This window comes from Pimephales promelas, chromosome 13 (genome assembly GCF_988280905.1).
Source record: "Pimephales promelas chromosome 13, fPimPro1.hap1.1, whole genome shotgun sequence".
Classification (NCBI taxonomy): domain Eukaryota; kingdom Metazoa; phylum Chordata; class Actinopteri; order Cypriniformes; family Leuciscidae; genus Pimephales; species Pimephales promelas.
In genome coordinates this window covers 10,863,210-10,884,662 of record NC_142781.1, presented here as the reverse complement: position 1 = coordinate 10,884,662, position 21,453 = coordinate 10,863,210, and the positions used below count along the sequence as shown (strand labels likewise).

At 37.0% G+C, this 21,453-nt stretch overlaps 1 protein-coding gene across 3 annotated transcripts in view; it reads left to right on the top strand.

The window, feature by feature from the left end:
* tiam2b (TIAM Rac1 associated GEF 2b) overlaps positions 1-16,724 on the top strand; it is a 51,347-nt gene extending 34,623 nt beyond the window's left edge. For all 3 annotated transcript variants that reach the window (XM_039693168.2, XM_039693167.2, XM_089118466.1), the window contains 12 exons: positions 894-979; positions 5,872-6,060; positions 6,178-6,246; positions 6,362-6,487; positions 8,094-8,202; positions 8,319-8,498; positions 9,686-9,804; positions 9,898-10,006; positions 10,113-10,168; positions 10,789-10,879; positions 11,152-11,239; positions 14,510-16,724. In XM_039693168.2, coding sequence (XP_039549102.2) covers positions 894-979; positions 5,872-6,060; positions 6,178-6,246; positions 6,362-6,487; positions 8,094-8,202; positions 8,319-8,498; positions 9,686-9,804; positions 9,898-10,006; positions 10,113-10,168; positions 10,789-10,879; positions 11,152-11,239; positions 14,510-15,044 — 1,757 coding nt within the window. In that variant the 3' untranslated portion in view covers positions 15,045-16,724. The remainder of the gene's footprint in view (positions 1-893; positions 980-5,871; positions 6,061-6,177; positions 6,247-6,361; positions 6,488-8,093; positions 8,203-8,318; positions 8,499-9,685; positions 9,805-9,897; positions 10,007-10,112; positions 10,169-10,788; positions 10,880-11,151; positions 11,240-14,509) is intronic.
* Positions 16,725-21,453: the final 4,729 nt, after the last annotated feature.

Sequence of the window (21,453 nt, the reverse complement as noted above, 5' to 3'; positions counted from 1 at the left end):
CTAATGTAGTGACATTTTCCCTAATTCAGTGTCCTTTTCCTATTTTTTTCCTATTTGCATTTAATATTTTCATTTTATTTTATATTTAATTTAATATTTAATTAAATATTTACTTATGCAATTTATTACATTTGATTTTATATTTCCTTATATAATTTATAACATTTTATTTATATTTTGTTTAAAATTATTTCATTTCATATTTAATTAAATATACAGTATATAGTTTTTAAACTGAATCTAAATTCATATTTAATTCAGTTATATTTTATATTTATATTTAATTTGACATTTTATTTTATATACTTGTATATTTAATTTTATTTACATTTTTTTTTTATTTTGGAAATAGCATTTCAAATCAATTTGGCCAGGCCTCGATCTGAAAGCGCAGACTGCCTGCGGGGCTTGTGGATGTCTGAGACTGTGGCTCTTTATACGCAATGAAATGACTCCCGCTGTTTTTATGATGAGAACCTAATGACGGACGGCTTGTTTCACAGCATGATGCTGTCAAAATGCCCAGACATAAACCATTATACCACAGGGCCGTTCACAGACAACAAGGATGTTATTCCCTGCAGGACGGTGTTTCCTGTAGAGGAAATGTTTGTAACATTATTTTAACCGTAAGCATAGTACATTAGCTTTTCAATTTGCTACGATGCCAAGCTTTGTAGAATCCGACACAAGAGTCCTGCTGAAGTGGACCTGCGTGCAGATTTAGTGAGTTCAGATCAATGGCGGTTAATAAAGGTCAAACGCTCGGCCTCTCCCAAGAGAGTCAATGATCCTCGAGTGTGTTTATTTCACTCTCTATTACCGTGATCATGTCTTACTTAGGTAAACAGCCTACTCTTTCAACATCTTTTCCACCTCTTTCTCTCCCTCAGATCCATCTCAAGATCAGGAATTTCCAGAGGGCTTCAGGGCGCCTGCTTTGGAGGAGGTGAACGATAAGGCCGAGCGGGGCGGGAAGGTAAGCCGAGGGAATGTCAGAGATTTAGGAGGTGTGTGAGATGCTTGTGTTGAGAGACTGGCCGGTGTGATCAGGGTTATGAGGTCAGATGGAGAGAGAGCCGTGTTTAACAGAATTCCACAGCTCTTACTGCACGCTTGGCATTCGCAAACAATATCATTTGACTTTAAAGGGATAGTTCACTTTGAAATTAATTTTTAGTATGTTTTATCTTACCTCAAGGGCATCCAAGATGTAGGTGTCTTTGTTTACGCAGTCGTTTCAATTTTGATATTTTTAGGTCAAACCGTTCTTGTCTGTCAGTCATATAATGGAGGTCTATGGTCACCACTTCAAAGAGCATGCACAGAGAAGTCCAAATTAAACATGATTTAATGACTCGTAAATGTAAGTACACATTGATGGCCTAAGACACGAAACGAGCGGTTTGTGTGAGAAAACGAATGTATTTATATCGTTTTTACCCCTTGTAACCACAGCCACGTCCAAGTGATTTGAGGGCACGGGCGCTTCGGTCAGCGCAAGTGCGCCGGAAAGCCTCAGAAGTGATCTCTCGTGTGTGTACGTCACTCATTGTTTACACTGAGATTTCAGAAGTGTTGCCCTTCACTGTGAAGATCTAAACATATTTAGATATACAGGAAATTACAGTGGAAGACGATTTTGATTTATCAACAGACAACGGTGATTTTTTTCCCCAACCGCACGAAAGAGAACTTGCGCCTGTACCTTTAGATCACTTGGACGTGGTAAAAACGATATAAATACTGTTTTTTTTTCTCACACAAACCTCTGGTTTCGTGTCTTAGGCCATCAATGTGTGCTTACATTTACGAGTCATTAAATCATGTTTGATTTGGACTTCTCTGTGCATGCTCTTTGAGGTGGTGACCATAGACCTCCATTATATGACTGAAAAGAATGGTTTGACCTAAAAATATCAAAATTGAAACTACTGCGGAAACAAAGACAGCTATCTTAGATGCCCTTGAGGTAAGCTAAAACATACCAAAAATTAATTTCAAAGTGAACTATCCCTTTAATTGCATCGGCAGGTTTAAAATGTACACCTTAGAAATGGAACATATGGGCTAGCAACATGTTAAGATTAGCAGTGTGTTTTGGTCCGGTGTCATGTGGTCATGTGTCGTTCGGTCGAGTCAGAAAAGTGCAGATGATGATGAAGGGAATCCCTGTCCTCTTCCAGCTGTCATCCCTTCATCAGACCCTTTGGAGATGTTGGTGGGGCTGCTGACGTGAGTGTGAGTGCATCTCACTCGTACTGACATCATTTCTCAGGCGATTTTTTTCTTCGTTTTTGTGGTTATGTTTGTATTGCATTGGTAGCACTTCATCATAGTAACTATTTTAATAATATGTGGACCACAAAACCAGTCACATGGGTCAATTTTTTTTTTTTTATTGAAATTTATACATCAAGCTTTCCAATGATGTATGTTTTGTTAGGATATAGGTCAATATTTGGCCGGGATCCAACTATTACAATATCTAGAATCTGCGGGTGCAAAAAAAAAAAAAAAGATTTAGAAAAAATGTAGAAAAATTTAGAATTTAGAAAAAACGTTAAAATTGTACATTTATGTTTGCGATTGTGCTGCATTCACTCGTAAAAATTAACGTTTTATATATTTATTGTAAGAAATTTACTAAATATCTTCATGGAACATGATCTTTATTGAAAAGCCTAATTATTTTTGGCAAAAATAAATCGATAATTTTGACCCATATTATTGTCACAAATATACCCATGCTACCCGTGACTGGTTTTGTGATCCAGGGTCACATATACTAAACAATATTCATTATATATAAAAACTCATGTCAACTATAAGTTAGCCATTTGTAGTGTGCATTTGGGCCAACTATTTCTGCATATTACAATGATTTCAGAAGGATCATGTGACACCGAATACTGGAGTAATGATGATGAAAAATCAGCTTTGCATCACAGAAATAAATTATATTTTAAAGTATATTAAAATATAAAACCATTATTTTAAACTGTATTAAAATTTCACAATATTACAGTTTTTTTCTGTACTTTCGATCAAATAAATGCAGGCTTGACGAGCATAAGAAATTTCTTTTAAAAAAACGTTTAAAATAGTATTGTTTCCAAACTTTTGAGCATACATACTGTAAGACAAAATGTATTTTTTTCCTGGAATATTTGCTCTTTAGCGTGTATATATACACTAAAAGGTATATATTGTTTAATTTTTATTTATAACATCTTACAATTATTAGATTTATAAAAGATAATTGTTATAAAATATATTTATTATAACTACAAATATCTAAATTAACTTCATATTGAAAGTGTTTTGTTTTTAGAATGTACATTTTGGGGTACAAGACATTTTGTGTGGGATTATAAAGAATTAAACATTTCATTAATATATACATTTAATGCATACATTTAGAAATCCTTATCCTTAGAAATAATATTTTCAAGAGTTATCATTAAGTGTTGTATAACTTGCGTTTCTGCCAATTGGATGCACTCAGAGACTCATGTTGTTGTGGTCTATAATTACTGTAGGCCTTGAAATGATCTTAATCAAGTGTGGATTGTGTGTTAAAATAGGAGAAACATTCGCAAACACACTCATCTATGACCTTAAAAAACTCTCTATTGCACCTCATTATGATCCTGCACTCTATGATTGCATTGAGTTTTGAAAAGAATGAATATTTCATGAGTTTTTTTTTATAATGTGTATTTAGGAAAAAATCCTCATCCTTTACGTGCAGAGAGCAGCTCTGCAGAGCCGCCCAGAGGGATTTATCAGTTTGTCAGCACTTTATTACACTCTGACAGCACAGATTACGATGACAAATGGCTTGAATTTTCACCGGTGATGCTGTTTTTTGAAGGTGCACCACATGCGCTCTGGAGATAAAGCTTTCAGGAGAGCGTTTGCATTTTTGAGTCAAGCTTTGAGTCAACATTTCTTGCTGGAGCCTGTTTCTAATGGTTCGGTTGTTTCACTCAGCAGTGGTGGATTGTGTTGATTATTGATCTATTGATAACCAGGTTATTGATACAGCATTGAGGGAGTGAAAGTGAGTGAGAGCATCATTCATAAAGGTTTTGGGTGATGGCCCCAGACACAGTCTGTGTTAAAATCCCTTTGATTCCAATACAGTTTGATTCAGTCAGTGTATAAAGCTTCAAATACTCCGTTTAGCATTTATTAAAGGTACACTATGTAGGAATTACGTTTTTGTCAAACAGCGACCCCTATAGTGACTCTATACTTGTACTGTCATAAATAACGAGTGGAAATAACGTGTGGCCCCTTTTAAGAGCTGCACACGCCGGTTTGATTCTGTTTGATGCTCATTCTTGTCCTATTTTAAGTGAAAGCCTGACCGAGTGAGACTCCTGTGTGGTTTTCTCGCGCGGTCAGTTTCTCATTTTCTTTTATTTGACTCTTCTGAGCCTGTGGTCACGTGATGGTCGTAAAGCGATATGTTCTCCAGGCATTCTCCAGGTCACGTGACCTGGCCAAAGACGGTCCGTTTTCTCCAAACTTACATAGGCGCTATTTCAAGAGGGCAGCCCCGCTTTTTTTTTTTTTTTTTTTTTTTTTTTTTTTTAGAAAAGGGACAGTGTACATTAATAAACATTCTTAAATGTAAATGTACCCAAATTAGCCCAAAGGCTAGTTTTCATTGGTAGTCCCTTTGCCAGATGTTATTAGGCTCATTATATAGTGAGGCTCATATAGGCTTGGCGCATTGATAGTGTCAAGCGCTGTTTATTGGCCTGAGGAATCATTTAAAATAACATATGCGTCAACTCTTTTGGCCAAAAAGTTACAGGGTGTGCCTTTAAATATATCTGTCTACTTTTTAAATAAAGTGAAACTGCATAGAGGCTGAAGCACCACTTTATCACCATAAAAGCTCATGTAGACTCAAACGTGATGGATTTACTAGATTTAACAATGTACTTCGATTCCACATCAATCAGATAACATTTACATCATTGAATTACGATATTTTGAAGTGTCGAATTAAGTAATTAAATAATCAAAGTGATTTTAAGAACTAACGAACATTTAGCGTGCAACGGCACATATTAGCATGCTAAATGCTAACTCTGCTCAAATACTATGATTTAGTAAATCGTCTTAAAGGACGACTTTGCCGCAAAATGAACCTTTGGTCTAATTACACATTGGTACATAGTCAACCGTTCTCTGAGATTTGTTTTCATGATAATCGAATGTAAAGTGTTTTATCTCTAAAAACTGTTTAGCTTATAACGCTAGTATATGGGGCAAAGAGTAATGAAAATAAAAATCTCTAGTTAATACCACTAACAAGGCTCAAAATAGCCCCAACATTAACACAGTAGCATAATCAGTGTCCCTGCACGCTAATCGAAGCATTGGCAATGTTGTGAGTGTACAGACCTTTTAATAAGAAGATATTTTTGAAAGACAGTCCACTGTGACTTATCTTTGGAAAACAGTCTCGAGCAGTCGACCCACGAACGCCGAGCCAAGTTCTGGCTCGTTCACATCTCACCAGCGCACTTGGCTTGGCGTTCGTGGTTCGACTGCTTGAGACTGTTTTCCAAAGATAAGTCACACCACAAGAAACATTAAAAACGACTTACCTGTGATGGCGGCTGTTTCTAGGGAATATCCCGGACGAGCCCCCAGATCTCTTTTGTTGCTCACAGAGCTTATGGAAAAATCAAATTGGCTTTTTGTCAAGGGAACCAGGGTGATGTGACCTTCCGAGTTGGCCTACAAAAGCGCATCATCCCTGCAGCACTCTATTAAACGGATTAGAACTAGATAGAGCTAAAATTAGAACTAAAAGACAGTGTTCTTCTGCTTTGATTTACCTTGTAGAACCCAGAAACGGTGTGTAATCTCTACCAGACGTTCCCTGATGGATCTGTTCTCGTGCCAGAGGGCCACAGGAACCCTTACTCCACTGAAAATGCCCTTGCCAGATCCTCTCCCCGCCACATGTCCGTCACTGAGCGCCTGCGCATGGTTATTCAAGAGCTGGTGGACACGGAGAAATCTTATGTCAAGGTATAAAATCACAGCTGTGGGACTTCATTGTGTATTCATTGTTTACATTTGAGACATTAATGAATGCATTGTTCTATATTAACACTGTCATATGCATGCGTGTCTCACATTGTTTAGGACCTTGGATCTCTGTTTGAGATCTACCTGAAGCCATTACAAAAAGAAACGTTCCTCAGCCATGACGAGGTACGTTTTGAGGTGTAAAATGATGTAGTATACTAAACTAAAACAGAGCCAGCCCAGAAATGAGCTAATTTTTGCTAAAAATGTCCATAATTGCAATCCTTTCCTCTTCTGGTAGATGGAGTCTCTGTTCGGCAGCCTGCCCGAGATGCTGGACTTCCAGAGGGTTTTCCTACAAACCCTAGAGGAGAGGACCACTTCCTCACCGGACTACCATGCACTGGAGACGCCAGAGAAACTTAAGGTAAAATATAGTGGTGACATTAAGCCAGATTTTTATGATTAACTGATGCAAGAAATATTCAATTCCTAGTCTGGATCACTAGAATTAGATATTCCAGATATACTTTAGCACTATTTGAATGGGAGTAGTTTAACATGGAGAGGTGAGGTAAAGTAATTATTACCAGAGCTTCTCTGTGATTTTAGTCCCGTCCGAATGTGCCATCTCAGTTATCATTACGCGCAATGTCCTTCTGTAAAAGGGTCTGGACAAATTACCTTAGGGAATACTAATTCCGTGAAAATAGACCCGCTGAAAGTATGTACGAATGATCCGTCATTTCCTGTTTAAAAGTAGTTGTCCGCAGATTTTTAAAGTATGGAGGCGCTTGAAAAGCATTCAGGTGCAGAACAAGTGAGACAAGACTGTGGCAAAACTTTTTAGAGGTACAACACTTCTTTTAGCTTTAGATGAGTGCCTATTACCAATATAATTAATACATTGTTCGACCGGACCTAACTTTTTTATATATATAAATATAGGTTATATGTGTTTGTGCAGATGATATCAGGTGACGGCGGTGCGTAAATCGAGTTACCCCTCCCACTGATATCTATTTACTGAGACATTTTATCCTGTGCTAATTGGCCATTATTATTACAGAGGTCCTGTGGTAAAATTACATTACTCCATCTATCCTTGTAAAGCTAGTCCCCTCCGAATAGGGCTTTTGTCAGCCATTTTAAATTTGTGTTGTTATATATTAAAGCTACACTGTGTAACTCTTTTAGTTTATTCTTAGCTAAAACACTTAGTTCTTTCAAAAATATTTGTGCTCATTAATGTATACAGTATTTACTTCATTCAAGTAATAAGGTATTCTCGTGAGTGTATAATATGCCATTGAAAATACATACGGGTAAGGGGTTTTAAGTTTTAATGTCTGTCGCCATGTTGCCCCTCCATCTTGAAAGTACATTAGCCAAAGAGGGACATACCCGTTAATTCAAGCTTCGCCTTTCGCGTTTAAGTTTGAGTTAACACTCATGGGCGAGGTCGAACTGGAAGGCATGTTAATCTTGGACTACATTGGCCACCGTAGGAGGTCATATACCTTTTCACCACTAGATGGGGGTAAAAATCACACAGTGTAGCTTTAAAAAACAATAACATAAATATAGAATACATAGAGCTAGTTAAAAAAGTGTTGACATTGTTACCTAAACCTATTAAAACATTTTTGTTAATTGAAATAAAGCTACAATAAAATATAAATTCTAGATGGAAAACTTAAAGAAATATGTAAATGTTACTTTGGCAACTAAATGACTTAAAACTAAAACTGAAATAAAAATAAATTAAAACTATTCAGGATATTTTAAAAGCATAAAAACCTCATTGAAAAATGACAAAACAATTAAACTAAATATAAAATGAAAACTGAAGAAAATACAAAAATAAAAGCTAATTCAAAATATGAATAAAATCTTAATAGTGTATAAGGTTATCAGTTACTGTACAGACACGATGCAGGAATTAGACCTTTAATTTGATTTACATCTGACAAATGAAGTGTTTTTCGGTTTGAGGCACATTTTGAGTATTTCTCTTTCAATCTCACCTCCAGAAACTCCTCTTCTCCCTGGGCGGATCTTTCTTATACTACGCAGATCACTTTAAGCTTTACAGCGGCTTCTGTGCCAATCACATAAAGGTGCAGAAAGTTCTCGAAAGAGGTAAAACATAAACATAAGCCTCCTCTGACATATCTTAATTGCATATTTTAACTGGCATCTTGAGCCAAAAGCAGCAGCACCTGGTTTATTTCATTTTCCGATTTGTCTGATTGCAGCAAAAACAGACCGGGCGTTCAAAGAGTTCCTGGAGGCGAGGAACCCCACCAAACAGCACTCGTCCACCCTGGAGTCGTACCTCATCAAGCCCGTGCAGAGGGTCCTGAAGTACCCGCTGCTACTGAGAGAGCTGGTGTCTCTCACCGACCCCGAGAGCGACGAGCGAAACCACCTCACAGGTGTGCGGACATGCGCTTCTCCTAACATTCACGCCACTTTCTTTCTCTTACTTCATCTCAGCCACAATTTAAGGCTTTTCACACTCTAACTAGTTATAGGAGTAGTTCACTTTTGAAAAAACTTGATAATTTACTATTAATCCAAGATGTCCATGTCTTTCTTCAGTCAAAAAGAAATTAAGGTTTTTGATGAAAACATTCCAGGATTTTTCGCCATATAATGGACTTCAATGGGAACCAAACGGTTTAAGGTCCAAAAGACACTTTCAGTGCAAACTGTTCGATTCCAGACGATAAATAAGGGTGTTATCAAGCGAAACGATCGCTCATTTTTTTTTATTTTTTATGAACGAATCTTTTCCGAGTCAATTCATTCATTTCGTTCGTTGAATGAACCAAATGACTCGGAAAAAGATGAATTCATTTTGAACAGGAGAGTCACGAACGCTCATCTCAGAACAGAGCAAGGCGAGCATTTGAGCTTATAAAACTTAAACGTTATTTATTTATTAAATGAGCGATAGTTTCGCTTGATAAGACCCTTATTCATCGTGTGGAATCATTTAAAGCCCTTTGAACAGTTTGCACTGAAACTCTTTTTTGGACCTTGAACCGTTTGGTTCCCATTGAAGTCAGGCTTTGAAATCCTGTTTGTTCATAAGTTGCTGTTTCACACTGTACATTCCTAAACGCTTATTTGCATATTAGCGGTGTCGGTGTCATTGATTGGACGAATGCAGCATGTGACTCGTTTACATCATAAAAGCTCTAGCATTGCACATCCTCATTGTATATTGCTGACTGTACCATCAAGTTTACTCTGAATGGATGTATAAAGGTGAGAATGAAAGGGATAGTTCACCCAAAACAATTATGTGTCATATACTCACCCACAAGACCCAAACCTGTATGAATTTATCTCTTCTACTGAACACAAAACAAAACAAGACATTTTGAAGAACATGCATAACCAAACAGTTGCTATGCCCTCGACTTCTATACTGTGGAAGTCAATGGGGCTCATCAATTGTTTGGTGTGAAATTAAGTGTGAAACTCAGGGTTAAAAGCAGCGTTTATAATGATGGCATAATGTTAACAGCCCTACAGTGTTTAATCCATTATTGATTCCGTTATGAACTGTTGAGTGAGTTATTGGTTTGAAATAAACACTTTTTCTCTGGTGCAGAGGCATTAAAGGCCATGGAAAAGGTGGCCAGTCACATAAATGAGATGCAGAAGATCTATGAGGATTACGGCACAGTGTTCGACCAACTAGTGGCAGAGCAGAGTGGCCCCGAGAAGGAGGTGTGTACCATTCTGGAATTACTTCTAAGAAAAGGACCATTTTTCCTCATTATGATTGATTTTAAAATAAAGCCAATGTGTTCTGCGTCTCAGGTCACCGAGATCTCCATGGGAGAGTTCATCATTCACAGCTCGGCACTCTGGCAAAACCCTCTTCCCTCTTTGGGCCGCATGAGAAAAGACCCTGAACTCACCCTCTTCCGTAAGTCAGACCTGATGCTTTGGAACTACAAAACCATTGCGGTTTATGGTGTGCAAGATACGTGTTATTAAAAGCTCAGTGCACTAATGTGTTTTTATTCGTCCAGTCTTCAAGAGAGCGCTCATTTTGGTGTATCGGGAAAGCAAGCTAAAGAAAAGAATGGTGAGTTGTGGGAGTTGTAGCACATGGTGTGTTTTTATTAGGTCTGTCAAATGATAAAAACTTGCTTTTACATGCTGAAATTAATTGAATAATAATCAGTTTTTATTGCGTTATTAGAGCAGATGGATGTACAGTAGCATCAAATAGACCAAGACTTCATTTATTTGATCCAAAATACAGTAAAATAGTAATATTGTAAAATGTTATTACAATTTAAAATAACTAGTTTCAATTTATTATATTTAAAAAAATATAATTTCTGAATCGTCAGCATCATTAGTCACATGATCATTCTGATTTGCTGCTCAAGAAACATTTCACAACCAACTAAATGTTTTGTTTGTAGTAAATGTCTTTATTGTAACTTTTCAGCTTTTTATCTGAATAAATTCATATTTTTCAATGTACACATAAATATATTGCTAGTTTTATTTTGATACTGGGCATTATCCTGAAGCATGAAACCTCAGGATTAAATAACAGAATTTGCATGCGGATCCGAGGTTATGATTAATGGTGTTATTTTTACGATCTCACTAAAGTAACATTAAAATGACAGCCGTGTTCTTGTTGTTTACTGACAGCTAATATAACAGGCATTTGAATGTTTTTCCAACTAGACTTCTTCACGGCCAGGGGATCTGGATCCTTTTAAATTCCGCTGGCTCATTCCCGTATCATCCCTACAGATCCGACCTGGAAATTCAGCAGGTGTGTGTAACATGATCTTCCTGTTTAAACTAACACATATCTCTGTTGAACATGAGTTTGACATGGGCAGAATGTAGATCCAAGACAGACCAAGAGAAACATGGTATTCAAAGGAGGACTTCAAGAACCTCTTAAAAACATCACATCAGAGCTCATCATTTAAAAAATGTGTATCATTAAAGTCTCAAGCCCTTTTAAAAACCCAAACATTGCCAAAAAATGTCAAATGCAATCCATAACGTGCTTAAACTCCCTTCTCTTGGCTCTTTCAGGGTCAGAGAACCCTTGTGTTTGGGAGGTTGTTCACACCAAGTCTGAAGTGGAGGGACGGCCAGAGATGTTCTTCCAGCTCTGCAGCAGGTAACCGATATTTAAAGTTAACATTTGAAACCGGCATTGATTATCGGAACTTATATTTTGGGGGTGAACTATTGCTTTAAGGCAGTTTTACGGACTCAAAAATCCCTTAAAGTGTAACTTCGCCAATTTTCAACCCGCTTTGTATTGTTCCAATATCGGTACTATATGTAGATAAACATTGTTTCTCCATGTTCCCTGGATTGCCGAGAAATTCATGTTTATTTGATAGTGCCAGGGCTTTCGTGAACGAAAACTACAGATTATACTTCCGCATTTTTGTGTACCCGTCCACAGGCGGATCGACAGAGGGTTATTAACAGAACAGTTATTGTGGATTATCTCTGAAATTTGTACTTTCCAGTGCACGTGGCTACTTGGAAGCGATACAAAAATAATTATTATACATTTTTAAGGCCAGAGATGTAGTTTGTTGAGGGTTGGTTTGTAAAGAAGGACCACACACCTGCGTACATATTCAAACACGCATACCTATAGAGTAAACACGTGATGCGCATGTTACTGTAATGTCCTATTATCACTGTAAAGCAGCTTTGAAACAATCTACAGTATATTGTTAAAAGGTGACTTGACTAAAATCACTGTAATTCCTTAAGAAAAAGAGGTAAACTTAAAGGATTAGTTCACTTTTCAAAAAATATTTGCTGATAATTTTCTCACCCCCATGTCATCCAAGATGTCCATGTCTTTCTTTCTTCAGTCGAAAAGAAATTAAGGTTTTTAACCCTTGTGCTGCATTAGATTTTTAACACCGTTGAGTGCATTAAGGACCAAAAATGGCCACATATTAAACATTGCCTAAAATATTATATATTATTATTATTTTCCACTTTTACCAAGTTAAATCTTTTAACCAGCATCAGTCCTCATCATAACTACCAAAAATGTATTCAATTTCAGGATTTTAACCCTTTAATTACCAGTTTTGTTTGCGAAACCATCGATTTGTATAAGAGGAAAAAACACAAAAATTCAATTATTTTCAATAAACTAAATGCAAAGAGAAAACTTTAGATTTGGATTATCACAGTCCCACTTTGCAAAAAATCCCACTTAGCGCGTTAGAGACCAAAAATGGCCACCTATTAAACATTGCCTATTGCCTAAAATAAGGTGCATTTCCACCCATAGGGAATAAATATGTAGTGACGTCATCTGGTGGAATACACTATATAATGCAAATATAATGCTTTTGCTTCAAAATGAAAGGATGTTTGTGCAAAAATCATGTTTCATGTATTACTGACAGCCTCAGATTTAAACAACGTTTTAATGGGTTTCAATGGGCCATTTTTGGTCTTTATGGTGCTGAGTGTTACTATTTGATCTACACAGTGTGTGTTCTACATATTTTGCAAAATGGGATCACATTTTTTACATGTATCCAAAAAGTCACAATTTTGCCAAATTTCATACCATTTGCATTAAAACAGCCAAAATGGTCAAAGAAATTAAACTGCAAAAGACCAAAAATGTCCCTAATGCAGCATAAGGGTTAATGAAAACTTTCCAGGATTTTTCTCCATATAATGGACTTCAGTGAGAACCAAACGGTTCAAGGTCCAAAAGAAACTTTCAGTACAAACTGCAAACTTGTTCAAAGGCCTTTAAACGATTCCAGTCGATGAATAAGGGTCTTATCAAGCGAAACGATCGCTCTTTTTTTTAAAAAAAATAACAAAGTTTAAGTTTTATAAGATCAAACGCTCGCCTTGCTCTGTTCTGTGACGCACGTTCGTGACTCCCCTGTTCGAACTCGTTCAACAAAATCTTTTTCCGAATCAATTAGTTTGTTTCTTTTGCCGAATGAACCAAATGACTCGGAAAAAGATTTGTTCATTTTGATGAACGAGTTCGAACAGGAGTGCGTTACAGAACAGAGCAAGGCGAGCGTTTGAGCTTATAAAACTTAAACTTTGTTATTTATTTATAAAACGAGCAATCGTTTCGCTCGATAAGACCCTTATTCATCGTCTGGAATCGTTTAAAGCCCTTTGAACAAGTTTGCAGTTTGTACTTAAAGTTTCTTTTGGACCTTGAACCGTTTGGTTCCCACTGAAGTCCATTATATGGAGAAAAATCCTGGAATGTTTTCATCAAAAACCTTAATTTCTTTTCGACTGAAGAAAGAAAGAAATGGACATCTTGGATGACATGGGGGTGAGTAAATTATCAGCAAAGTTTTTTTTCAAAACTACTCCTTTAAGCATACATTTAGAAAAGAGTACTAATTATGTGAATAATATTCTTAAGTGCCAACAATGTAATGTTTTCAGACTTGCAATTAAAAAAAATGATATTAAATATATTTGTAATTCCACATTTACACATACACTCAGTTAAATTCAAGCTCTTTACATGTACTTAGTCAACACATCAAAATAAGTGTACTTTACAGCATGACATAAGATTATTAAAGCCTTTTAAAAGAGTAGATAAGTGTGTTCAGAAACATAGCCATGAAAGTGTATTCTCTTAAAATACACTTAAGTGGCCTTTTATTTCATTTATTTCATCTGCAAGTAAAGTTCTTTTAAAAAATATATACTTTTCAAATGGTCTTCGTTGACGTTTCCTGTTTACACTACTGGGTTTTGGGGTCTATACGACCCCAACAATTGATTGAGTAATTGTATAAAAAAATAAAAAATTTTAGTCATACAAATAATAAATCATTTATTTGTTTACTTCTCATCTATTCATTAATGCTGTGTTTTTGGAGATATAAAGTACTTTTGTATCCATATACCACACAATTCCTCAACTACAGCATTGCCTTCCATATGAAATATTATTTTTCTATGATACATTGCATTTATGCTCTAGTACTAGGCCTTCATTTCTGTGTAACAATTTTCAGATTTATGCTGATTTTTTTTTTTTTTTTTTTGACACATGAAGAAAAAATATTTAGTTTTTCTCACATTTCCCATTCATTTCAATGTGGGGTCATATTGACCCCGAAGACCAGAAGTGTAAAACATTTTTATATATATATATATATACCTTCAGAACAACCGAATCAAGTTTAGTTTATTTGTGTGTGTATAGATAGATAATGTATGAAAAGTCATAAAATCTTATTCCACTGAGATGAAGGGAACCTTTTTGTATTAAGTAAAAGTCGATTGGGGTCGTATAGACCCCATGACCCGATTGAGGGCTACGATGTGAAATACACTACAAGTGCGCATTGTTAAATACATTAAGCACATTTCAAATGTCCTCTGGTCTTGTTTTGTTTGTTTGCAGTAATCTGGAGAACAAGGCCAGTGCAGTGAGGACCATCCGCACCCTCCTGAGAGAGAACGCCAAGCGGACGGCACCGGTCGAGCGCCGGTTCAAAGATGTAAACTCTAACTTCACCTTCCCCAGGAGGAGCCACCCAGGAGCGCTAAGAACAAACTCCTGGCTGCCACAGCCAAAGACTCGAGACCCGGACGAGGGCCGCCTGCTCGACGGATACGCTCATTCTGAGCCCCCCATCCCGAGCCGAGGAGGGAACTCTGCTCTGAGCAAGAGCCCCACGCTGTGCTCCCTGACCAGCGCCTTGGAAGCTCAACTCCAGAGGCTGAACTTTGTAGAAGAACCGCAAGGAACGAGCAAGAGCAGTTCCAGCAGCCTTCAGGGCAGTCAGGTGACTCTGCTGGAGGACGCTCCAGGGCTGGACCTCAACACCCTGCTGGCCAGGGACTACAGCGTGCAGAGCCTGGGATCGGTCGTGAACGAGGATTGCTTTTATGACACGGTCATGGGCATCCAAAAAGCTGCCATTCCCAGCCTATAGAGGAAGTTGGTGCTATGAACATTGAAATGCACTAACACGTGATTATCGTGCCTTGATATGAACAGCTCTTACCCAGACAGTTTTATATCTGTGGCTCTGTTGCCAAATCTAGTGAGCTGACTACTTAGACGGCACATACAGTAGTTCTGCTAAGGCAGCATCACATTTATTCTTCAAGGAATATGTATGTACTTATTTAACTCTGAGAAGAACACTACCGGTCAGAAATGTTTGGAAGACTTACGGTGAGATAAAAAAAAAAAAAGTCTCATATAGTCAATAAATCTGCCTCTATTTGATAAAAAAACTTCAGTAATTATTACAATTTAAATTATTTTTTCATTAATATATTTTAATGGCAAAGCATCAAATCTTAGACTGGAGTAGATGGAGTAAAGATTCAGCCTTGCATCACAGGAATAAATTATATTTTAAACTATATTAAAATTGTAAGAAATAAATTATTTTAAATTGTAATAATATTATAATACAAGCACTTTGCAATGATGTAATAATATATGGTTTACTGTATTTTTGATCAAATAAATGCAGCTTAAAGTCTTGAAAAACCTGCATATACGATACATAATAAAAAAAATTAGACCTGGAAAAGTCTTAAAACGCCAAGCTCTAAAAGGTAGAAAATTGTGAATAAATAAAAATATGAAATACTAAAATAAATCATGAATGGATGGAAATGTCATTAAATAAATAAATTCATGGAATTAATTGGTTTAAAAGAGTGAGATCGCTGAATAGCATTCAACTCTCAAAACATTCGGAGTTCTGAATCTTATTTTAATTATATTTATTTTATAGCTTGTTTCTGCCACGGATTATTTCTCAGAGTTGTGAGCTTAGAAACTTGAGGGGAAAAAAAGTCAGAATTAGGATAAAAAGTTGCAATTACCTATAAATGATATAAATTATATAATTTTTAAAAACTAGTTTTTGAAAATTAAAAAAAAAAGTTTTAAATTCAAACCTGTTTCTGAGGTTTCATTAGTCAGCTCACTGGGGTTTGGAACAGAGCCACTATGTGAATGAACATCCTGATAATCCTGCATTAAATTCAGAGCAGAGTTTGCCTATCTCAAGGTAGTCTGGCCCTCGAGATCCACTTTCCTGCAGAGTTTAGCTCAAACCCTACTCAAGCTCACCTCAACAAGCTGATGGAGGTCTTCAGGATCTCTAGATAGAGAAATCTCTAAAGTGGATCTCGATGGCCAGAGCGTTCCACATGGGCTGACACATGTATTTTTAATACACGAGCGAAGACTGTTTCACTGTATGTAAATACTGTAGCTTTACATGCGTATTGCTCTTTCGACAAAGGCTTTTCTCAGCTCAGTACTGAAATGGCTGGTCTCAATATGAAATGTTTTTTTTTTTCTAAATTATACTTGTACATGTTTCTTACAGACGTTTTGTGTGCACATTTGTAATGTGTGATATTTTTTTTTATTACTATTATTCAAAGGCATGTTTTACATTCCGTAAGTTAAAAACGTAAGTTTTCTTTGTTGTTTAGCCTAAGCTTGAAAATACTGTTAAGATATAAATGTTGATATGCTCTGTTTTGGCCATTGTAATTTATTTGTAAAAATATATGACTTAACTAAACAAACCTTGTGAAAATTATTTTGTTTTAATATTTAATAAATACTGTGTTCTATAATATTTCCTGATAGCATGAAAGTCTTGTTAATCTTGATCTCCTACATAAAACAAATGTTCGAGCAGCCAGATTCAGATCACGTTCACACCAAGAACGAGCTATAAAAGATAACTACGTATAAGGACAACATCCACACCACCGCATGATAATGTTCTGTTTATTTTGAGCACCATGCACTTTTATTGTCTGTCACTTAAACTTTAAATGCTTGAGATGGATTCTGATTGGATATCAGTGTTTTATTGTTCATGGCTAAAAAATAAAAGCTCTGAAAGTGATTCCAACGATATTGTTTATCTGTGTCGTTATAGTTGTGGTTTGGAAAATGAATGAATAATCAATATTATTTAAAACTATACCGTTATCATAATGATTATAGTTATCCTCCTTGGTGTGAACATGCCTTTAGCGTTTAATATGTGAAGCTGAATTTTTTACATTTTCCTTGACTGCTTTGTACGTTGCCATGTTTTTAGAAAAGTTGAGAGACTCTGAACATCGACTTAGTTCTTTCTCAGTCACTCTTTCTTTCTGACAGGCAGAACCAGCCTTGTTTAAAAAGTATGAGAGAGAGAGAGAGAGAGAGAAATGAAAAAGAAAAAAAACATGAGTCATAATTACGAGCCCTTTTCTCTAGCTTCCTTTGTTCAGGATTTTTGTGGGCGATGTTAATTGTGTACGTGGGCTTTGATAGCACATTTCTTTGTCTCTTAGATTGAAAAGAGGGATGAGGAAAAAGAACATTTGCACTCCCAGAAGTTGTATTAGAGCTTGCCTAAAGAACAGCGTTAAAGTTTTAGCTTTTAGGTTTTGCTTTACATAAAATGTAGTTGTCTTTGCATTGTTGACAACGATTTGCAGCAAAATAGAGACATTCATTTTCAATAAGAATTGCTAATCGGCCATGAATAAGTTAAGTTTGACTTCATGCAAATGAGCCGTGAAGCTCACATGATCCATCGGGGAGATAATGTAGTCAAGTCAAGTAAAAGGAGAAGGTTATTGTAAGCGAAGGATTTGTTTTGTCTCTTCATACAGCAATACAATAAAAAAGACAGATCAAACATACAATCAAATCAATCAAATCACTAAGAGCTATTCTAAACATATACGTTTTAATCTGAGCTTTAAAAAGGGAAATTGAATCCAACTGGCCAATGTGCAATGGTAATGAATTACGTAATTTTGGCGCTGCACAACTGAAAGCCTAAATGCACTAAATGCACTCAACTTAAAACTTGGAACAGCCAATTATTCTGCTGAGGATGATCTCAAAAAATGTGAAAAAGTATACAAAGGAAGAAGATCTAAGAGATAGAGAGGAATCAAATTATGAAGAGTTTTATACGTTAGCAGTAAAATGTTGTAATGGATACGACAACGAACTGGAAGCCAATGTTCCCAATGTGTTATATGATCAGATGTACAGTATGTGAATGGGTAAAAATCCCAGCAACTAAGTTCTGAATTAACAGTAACCATGTCTCAGCACTTTCATGAAGAGGACGCAACTTCACACCCTTCGTGCATGCATGCGCATCCAGAACCGGGTTTGACCGGGTACTCGATACCTATACGATACTTAGTACCGACTTGGTACCAAAGTAACGAATGTTTTGACAACACTACCTGTGAGTAATAAAAACACCATCTCTGTGTCGATTTCAAATCCCAAAGTTCTCATCATCTCTGAAAAACCAAGTCAATGTTGATTCTTGTTTTATTACGAGCTCTGACACGTTCTCATTTACCAGCAGACTCTCCTTTGTTCTGGCGTTTATTTAAAAACGTGCGATTACCCGTAGGTTGGAGATTTAGCCATAGACAGTAAAAGAAATGGACAGAGCGACCCCATTGATTTCAACGGAGAAGACTGAAGCGCGAATATTCCACATCCTGCCTAATGTCTGAGCGACTGCGCAGGCTTGACGACAGTCAAATCCAGCCCATTCTCACCCCCAAGGCGTCACCTAACTGACGCCTTGGGAAGCATTTGGAAAATGATTCAATATCTGACGCTTTAGGCGCCCTTTAGCGTCAGCAAGATGACGCCCTAGGATCGCGTGTACCCTACCCCCACCCCACACCTAAACCTAACCACGTCCTCTAACAGATGCTTTCCTTTAGCGTCAGTTAGATGACTCCCTATGATCGCGTGTACCCTACCCCCACCCCACACCTAAACCTAACCGCGTCCTCTAACAGACGCTTTCCTTTAACGCTAAAGGAAAGCGGTTAGATGACGCCGTAGGATCGCGTCATGTAAGTGACGCTAAAGGGCGCCTAAAACGTCAAATATTGAAGCATGGTCAAAGGTGACGCCTTGGGGTGAGAATGCGTTGTCAAATCTTAGTTAAATCTTCTAGTAGCTCTGCCAAGACAAATCTGAATCACCTAATTCCTTAAAAACGCTGTTGAAATATTTTGTCCCGTTGCTTTTATGGACTCTCTGTCTATGGGCTTCTCCCTTGACTTGATGCCTCCATGTCCCCCCGATTGCCTCATAGACAGTAAAAGATTGCCCGTGAGCTTCTCCTCCTGTCTATACGGTAATGTCTCTATTGTGTGACAGAAAGTTGTATGGTTATGACGCAATCGTTAGCCTGTTTGTTTCAAAAACGGATTCTACGGGGCCATAACGTAGGATACAAGCTAATGGAGCCTTTTATACATTGTTGTGTTTATTTAGAAATAAATAATGGACAAATGAAGTCAGTTATTCACTGTCAAAGTGACGCCAAAATGAATGGGAGTCAATGGGATGCTAACAGCAGGTGAAGTTCTGCTACAATGGCGGCTCCCGCGAGGCTTCAACTTCCGGCTGATGGATTACCCCCTTGGAAAAACCAAGCCAATGTTGATTCTTGTTTTATTACGAGCTCTGATGCGTTCTCGTTTACCAGCAGAACATGCGATTACCCGTAGGTTGGAGATTTAGCGGCTCCATGTCAAACTTTCTCTCTTGTGACAACTAACCTCTGCCACTCCCACAACACACGCGTTAAAGTGGCCAGATCAACTTTTTACTATTTACTAATACGAATATGAAGAGACGCATGGGTGAGTGACTTAAGTATGGAGTTTTCCGCAAAAAAAAAAAATATATATATATATATATATATATATATATAATCACGTACGTCTACACTCTAAAAAATGCTGGGTTGTTTTAACCCAATTTTGGGTCAAATATGGACAAACCCGAAATGTTGGGTTAAAAACGTAATGTAAAAATTTAACCCAACGGCTGGGTTAGTCCATATTTGACCCAAAGTTGGGTTAAAACAACCCAGCATTTTTTAGAGTGTAGAAGGTCCAACATATTGAAACAACACATTTCTGTGATTCTGATAAGTACACTGAACAAAATTATGAACGCAACACTTTTGTTTTTGCCCCCATTTTTCATGAGTTGAACTGAGCACTGTTATACTACCAGTCACAATTGACCTATGGCTAAGCCACACCCTCGAACGCGATGAGCCAATCACAGTGCGCAGCTAACCCAATACACTCAGACATTCTCTGCTTCCACTACCATTAAAATGCACTGCAGTTAGTCAGTTTTCATTCGTTTTTTCTTGTCATTTTAAGTTTAAAATGGTCAGCCGGTGTGCATGGGGTACATGCAACTCCGACAATAGGTTCCTGAGAGCCTGGGCGACGGTGTTTTTTTTTTTTACCCTTTCCCAAGCCACATCTCAACCGAGATCAATGTCTGCTCTGGATAAAGTTATGCGATTAAGTTATGCGGTAGACCACAACACCAACTAAACGTGGATAAATTAAACAAGGATGTCTACATCTGTTATATTCTGACAAGTTAAGTATCTTTAAAATCTCTAACGTAACGCTAGGCGAACGTTAGAAAACGTTAACGTTAGCTTCTAAATGTGTTGTACATCAAGTCACTTAACTTCATTAACGTATCTGTAAATAACCGAGATAACAAATGTTAACAATGTTGGTGATGGTAATGCATCAGCATCAATGTAGACACAGGTCTAACGGAAATGAAATCACCATAAATCATTTTTGGTTTGTTCCAACGGTCAGAAATGTATTTATCATTGATTCCAGAATTTTATTCTTTTTTTACATTAAAAACAAAACAAAAACATTCTTCCTTGTTCAGATTTCATCCGTGAACATCATACGCTGCACAAAAGTCCGCCACCATCAATGAATTCGAAAGTAAAGGCAGAGATAGCATCGTTACCTATGTACTTCCTATGACAAGACCCTTTTCCAAGATGGCGGCGGTTTTGACGCATGCTTAGAACCCCAAGGTGACGGAATTAAACTGATCTGGTCATGTGAGTCACATTACACTACACATGACATTAATAGATTTTAATCAAGACAATCTATTATGTAATTTAAGTTGAATATTTTGCCCAAAGTCAATAACAAAAGTTTTAGGGCTTCCAGAAATAAGAAAAAAGATGCAGTCACAATTGTGACCAGTGGGATTAAATGGGTTTTGAATGGGAAATCTCTCAAGAAGTTATTTATTTTTTCAGAATACATTTGAAATGAGTTTTGAAATCTAACATGACTCAGTGAAATGTCCAAGTGTGTCTTTTAAGGAACCTGAATAGAACACACACACTGTAGGAAGTGTCAAAAAAGAAAATGGTTGTTGGGGAAATGGCAAAGCAGCCCAAGCGCCTGTTGCCACAGTAACATCAGTGTGGAGGACCATAAAGACGGCCCACCTCTCCAACACAT